At 42.3% G+C, this 17,209-nt stretch overlaps 1 protein-coding gene across 1 annotated transcript in view; it reads right to left on the bottom strand.

The window, feature by feature from the left end:
- Arfgef3 (ARFGEF family member 3) overlaps positions 1 to 17,209 on the bottom strand; it is a 196,172-nt gene that overhangs the window by 98,537 nt on the left and 80,426 nt on the right. The window contains exons 6-7 of the mRNA XM_004651167.3: positions 4,148 to 4,270; positions 726 to 768 (exon numbers count right to left, since the gene is read on the bottom strand). Of these exons, the coding sequence (XP_004651224.2) occupies positions 726 to 768; positions 4,148 to 4,270 (166 nt within the window). The remainder of the gene's footprint in view (positions 1 to 725; positions 769 to 4,147; positions 4,271 to 17,209) is intronic.

Below are 17,209 nucleotides of genomic sequence, written 5' to 3' on the forward strand. Positions count from 1 at the left end.
CAATGACATGTTGATCGTTATTTGGTTCATTGTGTAGGTTAGACAGTTCCTTCATTTGATTTCGCCTGCCACTTAAATTGGGCTGTCTGTAAGACATTGTGGAAAGTGATTCATTGTCGTGTCAAGAAACTGGTATTTGGCAGCCAGGTGTGGTGGTATACACTTGTAATCCCAGCTCTTGGGAGGCTGATGTAAGAGAATTGCCAAGTTCAAGAGCAGCCTGAGCTACAGAGCAAAACTCTTGTCTCAAAACGAATGAGTGAAGAAAGAAAGGGGGGAAAAATAAGAAATTGGTATTGGTAAACTGGTCAAATAGTATTATTTGCCAATCAGATCACTGTAGCTTTCTACCCAATTCTCACGTTAAGTAATAAAATCTGGATCTATGGAGAAAAGAAGGAAAAACAAAAGGAAGAAAGGAGGGAGGGAGGAATAAAGGAAAGGAAGGAAAAAGAAAAGAAAGGAAGTAAGGTTCCACATGGGAGCAATGTAAGGAGTTCATCTCCCTCACACATTGGAACGGGAATGGGTACAGTTGGCATGAGAGCGTAGGGACAGAAGGAAGAGAACAGCTGATTAAACAGTACTAAGCAAGGCAAAGCGCCCAAGGAGATTGGTAAACTAACCTGCCAGCTCCTGCCATCTCCACACCCCCAGTTCCAAGCGCAAAGTAGGTGTTCTCATGCCTGCCTTTGAAATCAGCTAGTAAAAATTGAACCCAATACCTTGACTCCTGAATTCCTGCGGAACATCTGGGTTTTCAATTATCTATTGAGGGAGACATACACAGACAAGTAGGAGAGTTAGGCAAGGAAAAGTGCGGACTCTTAGACAACGGAAAGTTCTAGGAAACAAAATGGCATCACGAGTGTACCAGGCTTAGCTTCCTTACCTAAGCAAACCTTGCTAGTGAGGCAGGCCTGCAAAGGATTAGCTTAGCCACCCAGGATAGCACTTGGTTTATGTGGTAAACATGCCCTCCTCCTGGGCTCCCCACCTATACCGAGCTACGTGTATGCCCCACTGGACACGGTGAACTTAGGATCTTTATACCTGATCGGTACACAGATGAGGACCAGCACAGCATGAGGCCATCTAGCCTGAGCTGGTTTGGGGTGCATGTGCAGTAAGGCAAACTGTGTCCTCTAAGTGGACTTTTAAGGAGAAACCCCTATGTACCATCCTACATCTATGTGTACCTGAGAATAAATATGATTAAAATCAGATACAGCATGGAAGAAAGATGTGCAGCAGAGAAAATGTCAGATAACCCAAGCCTGTCAATCAACCCAGAGCACCGCCCAGTCTATTCTCCTAGCGACCAATCCGTCCTCCTCTAGTGACGCTATAAAGAGAAGTCCCCAACCATTTTCTGGGGCTCTTGAGTACTCTTGGCTCCAGTGGCCCGCTGCCCCTTGGCAGTGTATTCAAACATTTACTATTGCTCTGCCTCAATGAAGTGTCTCTCTGTATAACTGTTCATGTACGCCTTTCTACAATTCTTTGAATAAGATGCCAAGAACCTGGAAACACCCAGAGACCACTGGTAACAACAGCATTTCACAGCTCTCTGTCTTTCTGGGAAAGACTTTAATGTTTAGAACTGAGTTCCCTCAGTTCACAAAATAATTCATTCAAGAGCCCACCCATTTCCTGGAAGTTTAAGCTCTGAGGGACCCTGTATAATAATTCCAGGTTGCTGTGTAATAATTTGGGGGCAATTTGTACTTGAAGAGGTGCATTAATCTTTACACAGACAGCAACTGATCCCAAAGTCATAGACTACATGCACTGTGCTTGGCCCTAATGGAGTGAGAAAGAGGGAATAGACCTGCTGGACTTTGAATACAGGTTCAAAGATGGCCACAGAGCAGAAGCGTCACCTTCCTATTTAATGAGGGGACAGACTAACTCATCTATCAGATCAGCCTCTCCAGAGCTATTAAGGCCAAAGCATTATCTGGAAAACTGTGTGTGTGTGCGTGCGTGCTATATGTATATTCCTTTCTAAATATGGTCTACCACTAGCTGACACATTATAATATGATATATGATTACCCTCTACTTAAAACTTCAAAAATAAGATTATATAGACATAACTCAGGCATTTTGAGACATTTCATTTAAATATCATATTTTATAACATTGAGATATTAATAATAGAGCATTTGGTCATGTAGCAAGGATGGAATATGACTGTATACTAAAATAAGAATTCTTAATATCTTAGACTTGTTTCCATTTTCTCCTAATACAGTTTCTACTTTATAGACTTTTTAAGAGATAATGTTTCCATGCCCATCACATTCAAAGTTCTATTATAAATGAAATTGTTTTCAACAAGGGGTAAGCTAAAGTAATAAAGATATCTCAAATTATCATTTTTTTAAAAATCAGAAATGGGCTTTGGGCACAGCAAGCACAAAAGAAAAAAATCAATATTTGTTTTTCCAGATTAATGCTATTTTCAGCATGGGCCGCCCGAGCACGCATGAATGGAGACATGGCCTGGGAGCCAGTGATTGGTTTTGCCTTGTTCATGTGAAGCTCATTAACTTTAGATTTCAATTTCATCCCTCTGGGCTTCATCTTCCCATTTGCAAAATAAGAAACGAGAGAATTTGACTTGATAATCTGTAAGGCTCTCCTCAACACTACAGTTTTCTAAAACTTAAAAAAAAGATTGAAGTTAAAAATAAGATATATATGAAATTAAACAGGAAAGCTAAATTTCTATCAAAAGAATTAGCTGAGATATTTCCAACTCCAACTGACATTTTCTGTTTAAAAGAAGAGAACAAAAAATTCATGTCATTTCAGAGATCCATGCAAGATTTTATGAAAATTTTAGTAAGTTATTACAAAGGTGGCTTTTAAAATCAAGACAAAACACCACTTTTAAAGAGGTCTCACCCTCTCATTAACATTCCCAGAAGACAATACATACAAAGAGCCAGTTGAATTCCCTTAAAAACCCATTTTAGACAATCAAGTTTAGAGCAAAAAGCTACCGTGGGCTTTGATGCTGAAGAAGTTCAGCTTTCCCCTGAGGCTCGGCGGCAGTGGGCACTCCTGTTCCGACCTTTAGTTATCACAGGTAGACACACCAGACCTCCGAGCCCGTGAGGCACCGCTCCACACTTTCCTTCATTTCAAATTTAATACCACAATATTTCTGTCGAGAATTTTAATACACGAATGTACTATAATTTGATTATAATTTCTTCCTATTACTCTCTTTTGTCCTCCTTCCCTAATCCCATTAATAGCATAATCTTTTTATTTTATTTTTTTAATTTTAGAGAGACAGAGGATTGGTTCAGCCACTGCAATGGAACACCAGACGCTTGTGCCACCTAGTGGGCACGTGCAACTTTGTGCTTCAGGTTTACGAGGGATCTGGAGAGTCAAACATGGGTCCTCAGGCTTTGCAGGCAAGTGCCTTAAGTGCTAAGCCATCTCTCCAGCTCCACATGATTTTGTTTTTAAGTTTCTTGAGGTAGGTTCGCACTTTAGCTCAGTAGTCTCAGGGTGGCCTTGAACTCATGGTGATCCTTCCTACCTCTGCCTCCTGAGTGCTGGGATTAAAGGTGTGCACCCACCACACCCAGCCCACATAATATTTTAAATAAAAAATATTTAATGTATGAAGTTTCAAAAAGTAATTAAGAAAGAAAATGAAAATTTAAAACAGGGGCCTGGAGAGATGGTTTAGCAGTTAAGGCACTTGCCTGCAAAGCCAAGGGTTCCAGGTTCAATTCCCCAGTACCCATGTAAAGCCAGATGTGCATGGTGGAGTTTGTTTGCAGTGGCTGGAGGCCCTAGTGAGCCCTCATTCTCTCTCTCTCTCTGCCTCTCTCATAAATAAATAAAATATTAAAAGAAATTAAAACAGTGACTAAAAAAATTATCAAAACTCTAAGGAAGAACTTTGCGGTAAGATGGGAAAAATTCTAAACATCTAAGCTTATATAAATAAGTATTCTCTAACAAGAACCCCGAGCCCTTCTTAGTGTGTCCAGTGGGAAGCAAGAGGGGCCTGAACTTGGGACTCACAGCGGGCAGTGACACACACACACACACACACACACACACACACACACACACGTCACCCAGTCCTGTGCGAATGTGCGGGGCGGCGACTCACCGTGTTCTCCTGCCTTTGTCGCAACTGCAGCGTCAGGTCACTGAGCATCTGGCTGAGGGTCGCCCTTACGGCAGTGTTTATACTACGCTGGTGACAGGTGCGTGTGTACGTCTCTATGCACACCTGATGGGGAAATAAGACAGCAACACAGGCTCCAGGCATCCTCTCATCCCCAAATGCTCTTTGCCATCACAGAGAGGTTACCAAGACTTTTTTGTTTTGTTTTGTTTTTAATTTTATTTATTTATTTGAGAGAGACAGACACAGAGAGAAAGAGGCAAAGGGGGGGGGGAATGGGCACCCCAGGGACCCCAGCCATTGCAAACGAACTCCAGACGCGTGCGCCCCCTTGTGCATCTGGCTAACGTGGGACCTGGGGAACCGAGCCTTGAACCGGGATCCTCAGGCTTCACAGGTAAGCGCTTAACCACTAAGCCATCTCTCCAGCCCCCCCCCCCTTTTTTTTCTGATAGGCTTTCATTCACATGTGACACAGGCTGGCCTGGAAACTTGAGATCCTTCTGTCTCAATCTCTGATCCTTCTTAACCAGAAAGTCAGACTGCCTTTGGACTTGTTATTAACGAAAATAACTAAATATGATGAAAACCTCTAGAAATCTGTCATTAATCATACGGGGAAATTAATATTTCCCTAAGAATTAATGCTCTTAATCTTATTCTTCATAACAGAATACAAATTAGTGAGCTTCCAAGAGGCAACTTAGGTGGTGGGAGAAAGCTTTATGTCCTAAGAAAATTTATTAACTCATGAGTTATAAAGTGAAGGTGAAAGGTTATGGAAACCTTTTTTCCTGAACTATAATGAGTTTGACTTTGGGTCAACCGTCACTGTGCTCTGTTAACATTAATAAAGGTAGAATAGTTTGTGAAAAAAAAAAGTTTTCTGATCAGTGGGCTGCACCTAAATCAGGATGACAGGGAATCAACTCTGATACCCGGTGGGAAACCACAGGTTTGCGTCTCACTGGGCACAAGGAATCCTCAAGCTGAACCCATCACCTGAGGGAACTCTGCAAGCTCTGTCTGTGAAGTTCTTGCAGCAACAGTTGCTCTTGTTGGCGGTGTGCATGGAGCTCTAAAGCCAGGGGGATCTGCATTCTGGAATGCTGCCCTGCCAACTGAGAGCCAGAGATCCACCCTGGCCTGCGGTGAGGATTCAGAAATCCCCTGCCAGCCGCTCCGTTCCCTCCCAGAGGTGTGCGGCTGAGGCCTCCCAGGAGCCCACGAGTCTGAATGTCTGGCCAAGCCTAAAAAGGCTCCCTGGTGGCGATTGATGGGGAAACTCCAGTTTTAGGGGGAAAAATCCATTTGATAATGCTACTGCTCAATGTCATGGCCTTTCAGAGTTTATGGTCCCTAATTAATTTTTGAAGCTACAAGGATGGGCTTAATAATGAATGGATGCTTTAAACTTGCCTGCTCTCCACCCCCACCCCCCATGTGGTATGCTGTTCTTTCTCAAAGACAGACACAAGACTAGCTCCCAATATCTATCACGAAAATAGCTCAGACCAGAGAGACTAAGTGTTAATATTTGCTGCTGTTACTGCTTAAGGCATGAGAACTCCTTGACAAACCTCATTTGGAAACTTTCTGTAAAATTAACCAAGTAAGAACAAATGTTTTCTCCGCCTCCTCCTCCTCTTTCTTCTTATTTTTAAAATATTTCATTATTTATTTATTTGTTTAAGAGAGAAAAAGAAGAAGAGAGAGAGAGATGCAAATAGAGAGAGAATGGGTATGCCAGGGCCTCCAGCCACTGCAAACAAACTCCAGATGCATGTGCCACCTTGTGCATCTGGCTTACGTGGGTCCTGGGGAATTGAACCTGGGTCCTCTGGCTTTGCAGGCAAGTAACTTAATCACTTAAGCCATTTCTCTAGCCCTCTTTTTTTTCTTTTTCAGTCTAGGGATGGAATCCCTAAGCAAGCAACTCTATAATTTATCCACACCCCAACTCTCCAAAGTAAATATTTTAAAGTTTGACTTATATCTTATAAACAAGATTAATATTTCAAAAGGATATTTAAAACTCAATATTGTCCTTGAATGTTGACTTAGACGGATTCATTTTATAGTTAAAAGTATAGCCAAGTTATAAAGTATTTTTGTAAAACTGCTTGGGACATGTGAATTATAAGCTCATATTCTCAAATGATTATGGGTTATAATGGATTTAAAGTCACAATAATTGATATCTGCTTTTTTTTTGAGAAAGGGTCTCACTCTAACCCAGGCTGACCTGGAATTCATTATGTAGTCTCAGGGTGGCCTCGAATTCATGGTGATCCTCCTACCCCGCCTCCTGAGTGCTGTGATTAAAGGTGTGCGCCACCACGCCTGGCTCCATACCTGCTTTTAGAAAAGTGTCTTAATCCCCACAGCTTCTCCTTTGGCATGTGATAAAATAATTTTAAACCTTTGAAAATATTTCTAAATGAGTATAACATTGCACTTTAATGAAACTAAATTCTCTGCAGTCTAATTAGGCATACTGGCACCATTTGTATTTCATAATTTAACAACTGTCTTTATATCTTACATTTTTCCAGGGAATCTTTCTAGCTGTTGATGTTTAAGATGTGCGGGTTTTACATATATTTATAGAGGAATTTTAAACCGTGAAAGCATGGGAGGTGAAAGGGAAGCAATTCTGAGCATTCATCCGCACACTTAATATAAATTCTCTTGAACATTGGAAAATACACACTAGACAACCTCCCTTTAGACACACGAAAGTCTCTTTAGATATATGAAACTAAGTACACCCAAGGAATCTGATTTATATGGTTTGGTGCATTGAGAACTCTGAAAATACCAAGCTTATTTTTGGGGGGTGCTGGGGAAAGGCTTTAATGACACACTGTTTTTAGTTTCTAATAGTCAGGGGTAACATTGGGCATGACTTATCACAGAAGATGTTTTTATTACGGGAAAAGGTGAGCATATTAAGTGGGTGAAGGAGAAAAGGTGTTAATCCAAGAAATTTATTCTACCCAAAATGGGAATATGTAATACTGAATATGACAATTGTTAAATATCAAAATTATCATCTCGGGCTTGGAAAGCTGGCTCAGTGGTTAAGGTACTTGTCTGCAATGACTGATTACCTGAGTTTTATTGCCCAGTGCCCATGTACAGCCAGATGCACAAAGTAGTGCATGCATCTGGAGTCCATTTGTAGTAGCTGGAGGTCCTGGCACATCCATTCTCTCTCTTTTTCTCCCTCTCTTTCTTCTTGCAAATAAATAAGTAAAATATTTTCTTAAAAAAATTCTCATCTGGGCTGGAGAGATGGCCTAGCGGTTAAGCGCTTTCCTGTGAAGCCTAAGGACCACGGTTTGAGGCTCGATTCCCCAGGACCCATGTTAGCTGGATGCACAAGGGGGCGCACGCATCTGGAGTTCATTTGCAGTGGCTGGAGGCCCTGGCGCACCCATTCTCTCTCTTTCTCTCTGTCTGTTGCTCTCAAATAAATAAATAAAAGTAAAAAATATTTTAAAAAATTTCTCATCTCTCTGCTAGCCTCTCTGCCATTAGGTATTTAGGAAGAAAGAAATTCTTTATTAGCCAGCCTGGCATCCCCAAAAGAACAGTTTTTTAAGCTTCCTGCAGTTAAAACAAATCAGCAAACAGTTAACTGAACTAGGGGTCCTAGTTTAAACCTAAGCACTTAGTCTTCAAGGCCAGAGGTGTTCTTTTACTGTATGAATATTCTTCTACCACAAGGCAGGACTTCAATAAGGGCCTTGGATAAGAGAATACCAAGCTGAGTTTCTGAGTAGGAGCCTGTGTTTTCATCTTCTTTCATTATTTCTTTCATTATTTTTTTGGTTTCTTTCAAGGTAGGGTCACAATTTAGCCCAAGCTGACATGGAATTCACTCTGTAATCTCACTCTGGCCTCAAACTCACAGTGATTCTCCTGTCTCAGCCTCCCAAATGCTAGGATTAAAGGCATATGCTACCATTCCCAGCAGTTTTCATTTTTTAGTTTCCCCGGCGTCATCCTACCTCCCTGGGATGCCCTTGGCGTTTGTCATACAGAACTTAAAAGTGTCTGCACCTCAGCCAGAAGTGCAATGGGCCAAGTGAAACACCTTGCAAAAAGCCATAGGCCCCTGATCGGCAGGGAAATGCATGAAGACACAGGGCAGCAAGGAAGGCTGTAAGAGACATTTTGAGCAGTTCATGCATTTGAGGACATCCAGCTTTACATGCTAAGCACAACTGAGAGCAAAAACAAATGGTTAGTGAAGTGAAACAAGCCCACGAAGAGGAAAAGAGCAAGAAAATCCAAGTGTGCAGACATGCCTAAGCAATAAAAGTTAAACGTCACTAGGTGAGGGGACTATGCCTAACAGTACCAGGCTAAACTCAGGCTGGGATCGTTACATTACTGAAAACCAAGGAGCATAATGGAATATAGTTGATTCTGTAGACACTGACCAAAGCAGGTATAATTTTTAAAGAGATGCCTCAGGAGAAATTTGCTTATACTTGCAAAGTACATGTGACCTTCAGTTTGCTGAACTATACGTCTGCATCTTTCTCTTCCTTATGTGAATGAGGTGAGTGGCATTAGTGTGTCTTTAAAAAGTGCATAGGGGCTGGAGAGATGGCTTAGCGGTTAAGCGCTTGCCTGTGAAGCCTATGGACTCCAGTTTGAGGCTCGATTCCCCAGGTCCCACGTTAGCCAGATGCACAAGGGGGCGCACGTCTGGGGTTCGTTTGCAGTGGCTGGAAGCCCTGGCGTGCCCATTCTCTCTTTCTGTCTCTCTCTCTCTCTCTGCCTCTTTCTCTGTCTGTCGCTTTCAAATAAATAAATAAATTAAATAAAAAGTGCATAGTACTGAATCAAAAGTTCATGAAGAGAAGAGCTGGTATATTGCCAATTGGAAAAAATAGAGATGAAAAATAGCTAAGGGTGATGAAAATACGGCTGTAAATTAAGCTACATCTTAGCATCCAGATCAGAATCCTATGGAGACAAAGATTATGCTCCCCAGTGTCAAGCTCTCACTAGTCATTGGCAAAAAAAATAGGGGGTAACAGCCGGGCATGGAGGCACACGCCTTTAATCCCAGCACTCCGGAGGCAGAGGTAGGATCGCTGTGAGTTTGGGGCCACCCTGAGACTCCATAGTGAATTCCAGGTCAGCCTGTGCTAGAGTGAGACCCTACCTCGAAAACAAACAAACAAACAAAAAAAAAAAAAAAAACAAGGGGGGTTACATACATCAGATTCTCCCTAAATTAATAATGCTTATCCCATTTTAACTATGCTGACTTCATTCTCTGTTGGAAAATCTATTCTTTTTCAGAAGGTAGCAAGACCCGAGGAGATAACTACCCCTTACACTTCAGCCAAGCCACATCTGAATCCACAGAGGAATTGGGGAGACGAGCAAGAGCGCTGCTTCCCTGCTGAACCTGAGAACCAACGCCAGGGTGAAGGAGACAGACCCTGAGGACACTCAACACCTACCAAAGCAGAGATCCAGAGGCTCCAAAGAGCTCATCGCTGAAGTAGACTTAAAACTCACCCACCATGGTTCAAGGAATTTTGTGGAAGAGGGGGCGGAAAGATTGTAAGAGCCACAGGTTGAGCCGGGCATGGTGGCGCACACCTTTGGTACCAGCACTGGGGAGGCAGAGGTATGAGAATCATCATGAGTTCGAGGCTAAGATGAGACTACATAGTGAATTCCAGGTCAGCTAGAGGGAAATCCTACCTCAATAAATAAATAAATAAATAAATAAATAAAGCCACAGGTTGAGACATCATGCCTGGAGGCATTTCCTCCCCCTCTCAAAATAACTGACTGCCACTCCCACAACACATAAACCACAACCCCATAGGGAATACCTGCAACCCCACTGAGGAGGGTCCCCAGCAGAATGGAGGCAGGAACGAGGGAGAAGAGGGTGCCAACACATGATGTATCCACACAAAATATGTTGTTAATGAAAATAATAAAAGAAAAAAATTAATAGATAAAATTTTTTTAAAAGACATTAAGCTACAAAAAAGAAAAGGGTGCTGAAGAGATGGCTCAGCAGTTAAGCACTTGCCTGCAAAGCCCAAGGACTGGTGTAGGATTCCCCAGTATCCATGTAAAGCCAGATGCATAAGGTGGTGCATGTGTCTGGAGAGGCCCTGGCATGTCCTTCCTCTCTCTCTTTCTCCCCCTCCCTTTCTCTTGTTTGTTTGTTTTTGTGGTTTTTTTTTTTTTTTTTTTTTTTTTTTTTGAGGTAGGGTCTCAATCTGGCTCAGGCTGACCTGGAATTCACTATGTAGTCTCAGGGTGGCCTCAAACCCTTGGTGGTCCTCCTAACTCTGACTGGGATTGAAGGCGTGCGCCACCACACCCAGCTCACTCCTTTCTCTCTTTCAAATAAGCAAATAGAATATTTTAAATAAAAAAAAAGAAAAGGGGTACTTTGGTTGTTGTTCAGATCACATAATCTTTTGCCTTTGTAAAAAAGAAGGGAGGGCTGGAGGGATGGTTTAGCAGTTAAGGCGTTTGTCTGTAAAGCCAAAGGACCTAGGTTCCATTCCCCAGGACCCAGATTAGCCAGATGTACAAGAGGGCGCATGCGTCTGGAATTCGTTTGCAGAGGCTGGAGCCCTGGTGTGCCCATTCGCTTTCTCTCTCTCTCTCCTTCTCTTTCTCTCTGTCAAGTAAATAAATAAATAAATAAAATATTTAAAAAATATTTTAAAAAATAAGAAGAGAAAGCGGGCGTGGTGGTGCCCGCCTTTAATCCCAGCACTGGGAGGCAGAGGTAGGAGGATCACTGTGAGTTCAAGGCCACCCTGAGACTACATAGTGAATTCCAGGTCAGCCTGGGCTAGAGCGAGACCCTACCTTGAAAAAAACAAAAAAACAAACAAACAACAAAAAAAAAAAGAATAAAGAAATGTCTTTGATATAGGGAAGATTATAAATGCTTGAGATCACATGAGGACTTCTGGTTCTCACTGCAAGTCTAAACTGTATGATGAATTGTGTGATGGATCAGTGGTCAGGCCACTTATTTTTTCTTCCTCACGGATGGACAATGGCAGCAGGTGGGTATGTAACAAGAGAGAGGCGCCCCTCAAATTGTTGAAAATACAGGTAGAGAGAGAAAGAGGGCAAGAACTGATGCTGTACTTACTCATCCTAGAAAATATGTCACCTGAGCCCCATGATCCATAGGGAAGGAAGTTCACTGGATTTTCTTTTGGATCTAAGCTTAAAAGGGAATTCCTAATGTGCCACAAGGAATATTCTATCATTCTGATTCTTAGAATCTAACTTCTTTTATGTTCTTTTTAGCTTGTGCTGGCATATAAAAATGGCCTTGAGGGGGCTGGAGAGATGGCTCATCAGTTAAGGTGCTTACCTGCAACAGCTAAAGACCTGGGTTCGATTCCCTAGTACCTACACAGAGCCAGATGCACAGTGGCACATGTATTTGGAGTTTGTTTGCAGTGGCTGGAAGCCCTGGCACACCCATTCTCTCTCTCTCTTTCTTGTTAGTCTATCTCTTTCTGCTTGCAAATAAATAAAAATACTTTTAATAATGGCTTTGAGCAGGTAAGCTAAAGGAAATAGCTTAGCAACCTGGGCTACCACTTAGCTTGGGCAGTAAACACACCCTTTTCCCAGCAATGCACCTAGAAACCTATTTGCAACCTGGGCCACCCTTGAACCTGCATTGATCTGCATGTGCACCCTGTCCCACCATTGGAATACATTTCTCTTCCCTTAGTGACCATTGCTTAGTTCCCCTTTGTGGTCAGTGTCTAGTCAAATATGTTCTTATGGATATTTGGGATCAGAGATGGGACATCTAGCCTGGACTGGTATTGGGTATACACACAGTAAGGCAACTGTGTCTGCAAAGTGAACTTTTAGACTGAATTCCTTATTTACCGTCTCATGCCTGTGCATAATTGGGAATGCACATGATTTCAATCAGTCGTGTCAGGGACAGGGATGTGCATAGCAAAGAACAGGTTATATAATTCAAGCCTGTCAATCAAAACAGAGTACTACCCGAACCAGGCCCCCTTGCAACTGACCCCCTTTTCCTCATGGACACCTCAAACAAAAGCTCTGGGCAATAAATAACCTGGAACCCTTGGGTACTTTCCCACTCAGCTGGCCAGCTGCCCCTCTTGGATATGCAAGCTTATACCGACCTCGGCCCTGTGAACCAGCCCAAAATGAAGGGGTTGGGGGGATCTCTTACTGATATGTGTCTTCTAACTCCAAACCAGTCCTTTAAGAGCCAACAAATAAGAGGGCAAAGGAGATGTGAAAATTCCTTGAATTGGAAAGATCGGCTTTGTGCAAGTCTATCTGGCAGCAAGCAGTCAAAGAACACATAGGTGGGCCAGGTGTGGTGGTACATGGCTTTAATCCCAGCACTCGGGAGGCAGAGAGAGAAGGATTGCCACGAGTTCGAGGCCACCCTGAGACTACATAGTGAATTCCAGGTCAGCCTGGCCTAGAGTGAGACCCTACCTGGAAAAAAAAAAAAAAAACCCACAAAAACAAAACAAAACAAACAAACAAACAAGAACACATAGGTCAGAGGAGGCAAACCAGCTTCATACAGAGATTTGTGCAGAAACGACGCAAGAGGAATTCAGGAAGGCTGGGAAGAAGGAAGCTCCTCAGAATGGGATTTCCTGACTTACAGTCTAAACTGGTTTAGGTAGTGGACCTGTCCGTGTGGCTCGTTATCTTTCCAGAAGATGGGTATCCTCCTTCAAGACTGCAGAGGCACACATGAGTCATCTGGGATGAATGAGTCTGGCCATCTGTGCATGTGTCTTCTGCATTATTAGTGGAGACTATCTGTTCTTAGTTGTAGGCTATTTGTGTCTCAGAAACATGGTGCCACATCAAAGTACAAAGAGAATCATGGAACATTTGGAAGGCTATAAATAGCCCCAGGTGAGAAAAATACATTAGTGACAATTAGAGACATGGAATAGGTATTTTGGGTGGCAAGTCTTCACCCTCTGCGCTTTTTTATTTTTATTTTTAATTTTTGGTTTTTGTGGTAGGCTCTCACTCTACCTCAGGCTGACCTGGAATTCACTGTGTAGTCTCAGGGTGACCTTGAACTCATGGCGATCCTCCTACCTCTGCCTCCCGAATGCTGGGATTAAAGGCATGTGCCACCATGCCTGGGCCCCTCTGTGCTTTTAATCTCCTGGGGATAACAAGCAGAGCTATTACTAACCTCAAGATCTTCTCTGATGGTAGTAGGATAATCAGAATCAAAATAGATAAATAAATGAACTGCTAATACACAGAAATGCCCAAGAAAGTAGCATGTTCCTAGTGGCCTCTTGAATCTATGGGCACAAAAAAAATAAATAAATAAAATGCATCTGTATTTAACTTCATCAGCATGCTCAACACCATGTGGCAATTATCTAACTAAATGCCTCGGGTAAGGTTCAAGGAAAATACATCTCCTAAGAATTTCCCTGGGTGCCAATATTATTACAGTGATATTCACCTAGCATTTTCTAAGACGGAGGGAGGCTAGCCAGGGAGCAGGGAAGCATAGGGCTGCATAGCACATGCTTGCAGTGTAAAATGTCTGGCTTTGAATGTGAGGTTACAGAAACCCAGGCAAACAAATTAACTTCATTTTGCATGTATGTAGTTCTTTATTTAGCTCAGTTGTGGTACAGATTAAAGGAGAATATATATATATTGCTGCTTACAGCCATGCCCAAGGGACTCAATGACTAACAGCTGTTATTCATCAGTGTTTTGGAAAAGACAGTTATGGGAATAGAATGAGTAAAAGCGGGGGGGGGGGGGTCACTGAATAAAGGAATATTAGTAAAAAAACAAAAACAATGGTCTTTGAAGCAATATCTGGCCTAAACCTAACAGCCTACCATAGGAAAAACAAACAAACAAAAATCTGGAAGTTTCTAGCAGCCAGTAAGATCAAATGATCAGATAAACATTTGTGGCTTAATCTTGGGTTCTCTGCCTTTGAGCAATTCAATTGAAAAGTCCAGCAGGTATGGGATGTGCCCCAAATCTTTCCAACAGAACAATTGCATTAACTATCTTCAAATTAGCTTTGGAGAGATTTTGGCTATCACTCCATCTTTTCCTTGACTGAAGACTTTGGCAATTTCTACACCTTCAGTGTTTTCCTATGTTAAGGGAAAACTCAACCTATCTGCTAACCCATGCATAATACTAAATGAAAACTTGGGCTCGTTTTCAATAAAGAGGAGGGACTATGTATCCATCTATGCTGAGGTTTATTAGTGATGGTTCATGAAACTGAACAGTTAAAACTGGTTCTTTATTCCATAACTGTCCAATTCTTAAAAATGGTGATATTTCTTATTCCTTTGCAACACAGAAGGTACTCTTCTAGAATACTTTCCTATTTGGAGTTTAATTAAGCAAGTTCATGTTAGACACACAAGCCAAGCTTGCCTACATATTTACATTATTTTTGAGAGCTTAATGATCCTTTTAAACTTTCAGCAGTACCTTGTGAAAATAGCCTCATTCATCATACATAAGTACACATCCCATTTCCTGATCAACAGGCTTTAGGGTAAACACCACCCTTGAGTAATTGTCAACCTATATGAGAGTGACAAAGAAGAGAACAGCTAGTTCCTTTCCACCATCCTCAGAGGCGTTTTAGTTGATTTACTTTATGGAGGTTTTATAAATCGCTTCTGTATTAAAAAAAAAAAAAAGACAACAGCAAACATTTCACACTATGTATCTGTACCTGTACAAACAGCTTTCAATGTAGACTAAAGATTTCTTGTCTAATTGGCACAATTATAACTTGTCATTTCTTTTATAGCAGCAAACATGAGGCTTAAAGAGAAGCCTAGGAAAACCTCTGTGGGGCAGGATCCACTTCACAAGGGATCCAGAGCCCATTCTTTGTGCATGTAGAAATACATGTGTGTGTATGCAGGTGTATATTGTATGCATTTGTACATGTGTGTGTAAGTGTTGAGGGCAGAAGACAATCTTGAGTATCATTCACTTTTTGAGACACTACCTTTTTAAAAATTATTTATGGGCTGGAGAGATGGCTTAGTGGTTAAGCGCTTGCCTGTGAAGGCTAAGGACCCTGGTTCGAGGCTCAATTCCCCAGGACCCCCGTTAGCCAGATGCACAAGGGGGCACATATGTCTGGAGTTTGTTTGTGGTGGCTGGAGACCCTGGCATGCCATTCTGTCTTTCTCTCTCTCTCAAACTTTCTGCCTCTTTCTCTGTCACTCTCAAATAAATAAAAATAAACAAAAATAAACAAAAATATTTATTTATTTATTTGAGAGGCAGATAGATAGATAGATAGATAGAGAGAGAGAGACACAGACACAGACAGAATGGGCACCCCAGACCTCTAGCCATCACATATGAACTCCAGATGCATGTGCCATCTTGTCCATCTGGCTTAACTAGGTACTGGGGAATCAAACCTGGATCCTTGGACTTCTTAGGCAAGTGTCTTAACCACTAGCCCTGAAATCTAGCTTTTTTGAGACAGGGGCTCTCTTACAAAATAGGTTAGACTAGCTAGCCTAGGAGCCACAGGGATCTTTCTGTCTCTGCCTCTCCAGGGCTGGGATTACAGTTGTGTGCAGCTGGCATTTTTATGTGGATTTTAGGGGCCAAAGCCAGGCCCCCACACATGCCAAGCCAGCACTGTATCCGTTGGGCTATCTCCTCAGCCCCATGGAACCTGTACTTTTGACCACCATGCCTCAGGGCCTTAATTCCCATACTCTTCCTAATCTAAGACTTTTTCTTTTGGGTCATATGACGCTTTTCCTGACTTTGGTAGAAAACCTTGTGTCTTGATGATTCTCACTTTCTGCTGTGTCTTTTGCTGATTTCCAGGAACTCCCAGCGAGCACTCCTCACTTGTGCGGACCGTGGCAGTACACATGCACTCTTTAAGGACCACACGTTTTGAATAGCTCTGACTCATTCAGCAACCCATCTATCTCTGTGAGGGTAGGACAGCCAGACTCCTCCTCTCCTGGGGTAGCACAGAGTGGAGGTCCTCCCAAAAGCACTGTGACTCCTTGTCTACTTCCTAGGCTCCGTCTACATGGCAACAGCTGAGCAGTGAAAAGGGACATTTCTCAATCTAACAACATTTTGCAAGCCAATAATGCTTCGTGCTATTTTCAGAAGCTACGTCCTGCGACAAATGAGTCTATAGATTATAAGGGCACTCATCATGCCTCTTCAAATTCAGTTCAAAACAATCCTGACTGCTACCCTAGTTCATTGCTAATATAAAGTAAAACGAATCATTGTACAAAAGAAGAGTGTTTGCGTCTTTCTCCGTAGTTACACATTTGGAAACTGATTCATAGTGTAGTGAGGGGCCAGCTGGCTGGCTGCTCTTTCTCTTTGGAATGACAGACACATCGATGATCCCTATGCTCAAAAATGACTTCCCCCGGGCTGGGGGTGTAGCTCAATGGTAGAATGATTTCCTGGATGTATGAATTCATGAATTCTAGCCCCAGTTTTGGAACAAGAAATTTCCTCTTAATTTCACTCTTTAATGCCCCATAGTGCCCCAGCGCACATGTACCTAATGTAAACACGGCAGAGGAGGGATGAAGTGAGGTTTCTTCTTTCTCCATAATTTCAGAATTCAGAAAAACACTGCCTTTGGGGGGGGTCTGAACATATCCTCCTGCAGGAACAAGCAAGCCCCAAAGATACTCATTTCAAGAAACAGAAGGAAAACTCTTGTGTGGTTAAGTTCAGCTCCAAAATGATGATTCCGAGAGCTGAAAGCACACACAAGACATCCAATAAGCCAGGGTTTCTGCTGGCTGCATTACTAGCCATGCCAGAAGGCTCAGGTATCTCTAGGCTACAGCGTAGATGGAAAAAATAAAAGAGGCTTTCCAATGATCGCTATAAAATGCATTTGTCAGGGCTTGGGAGACAGTGATGGGATTGGATCAATAAACATCTCTTTAAATTTTGTACTCAGTTTCTTAAAAA

Source organism: Jaculus jaculus, chromosome 9 (assembly GCF_020740685.1).
Source record: "Jaculus jaculus isolate mJacJac1 chromosome 9, mJacJac1.mat.Y.cur, whole genome shotgun sequence".
NCBI lineage: Eukaryota > Metazoa > Chordata > Mammalia > Rodentia > Dipodidae > Jaculus > Jaculus jaculus.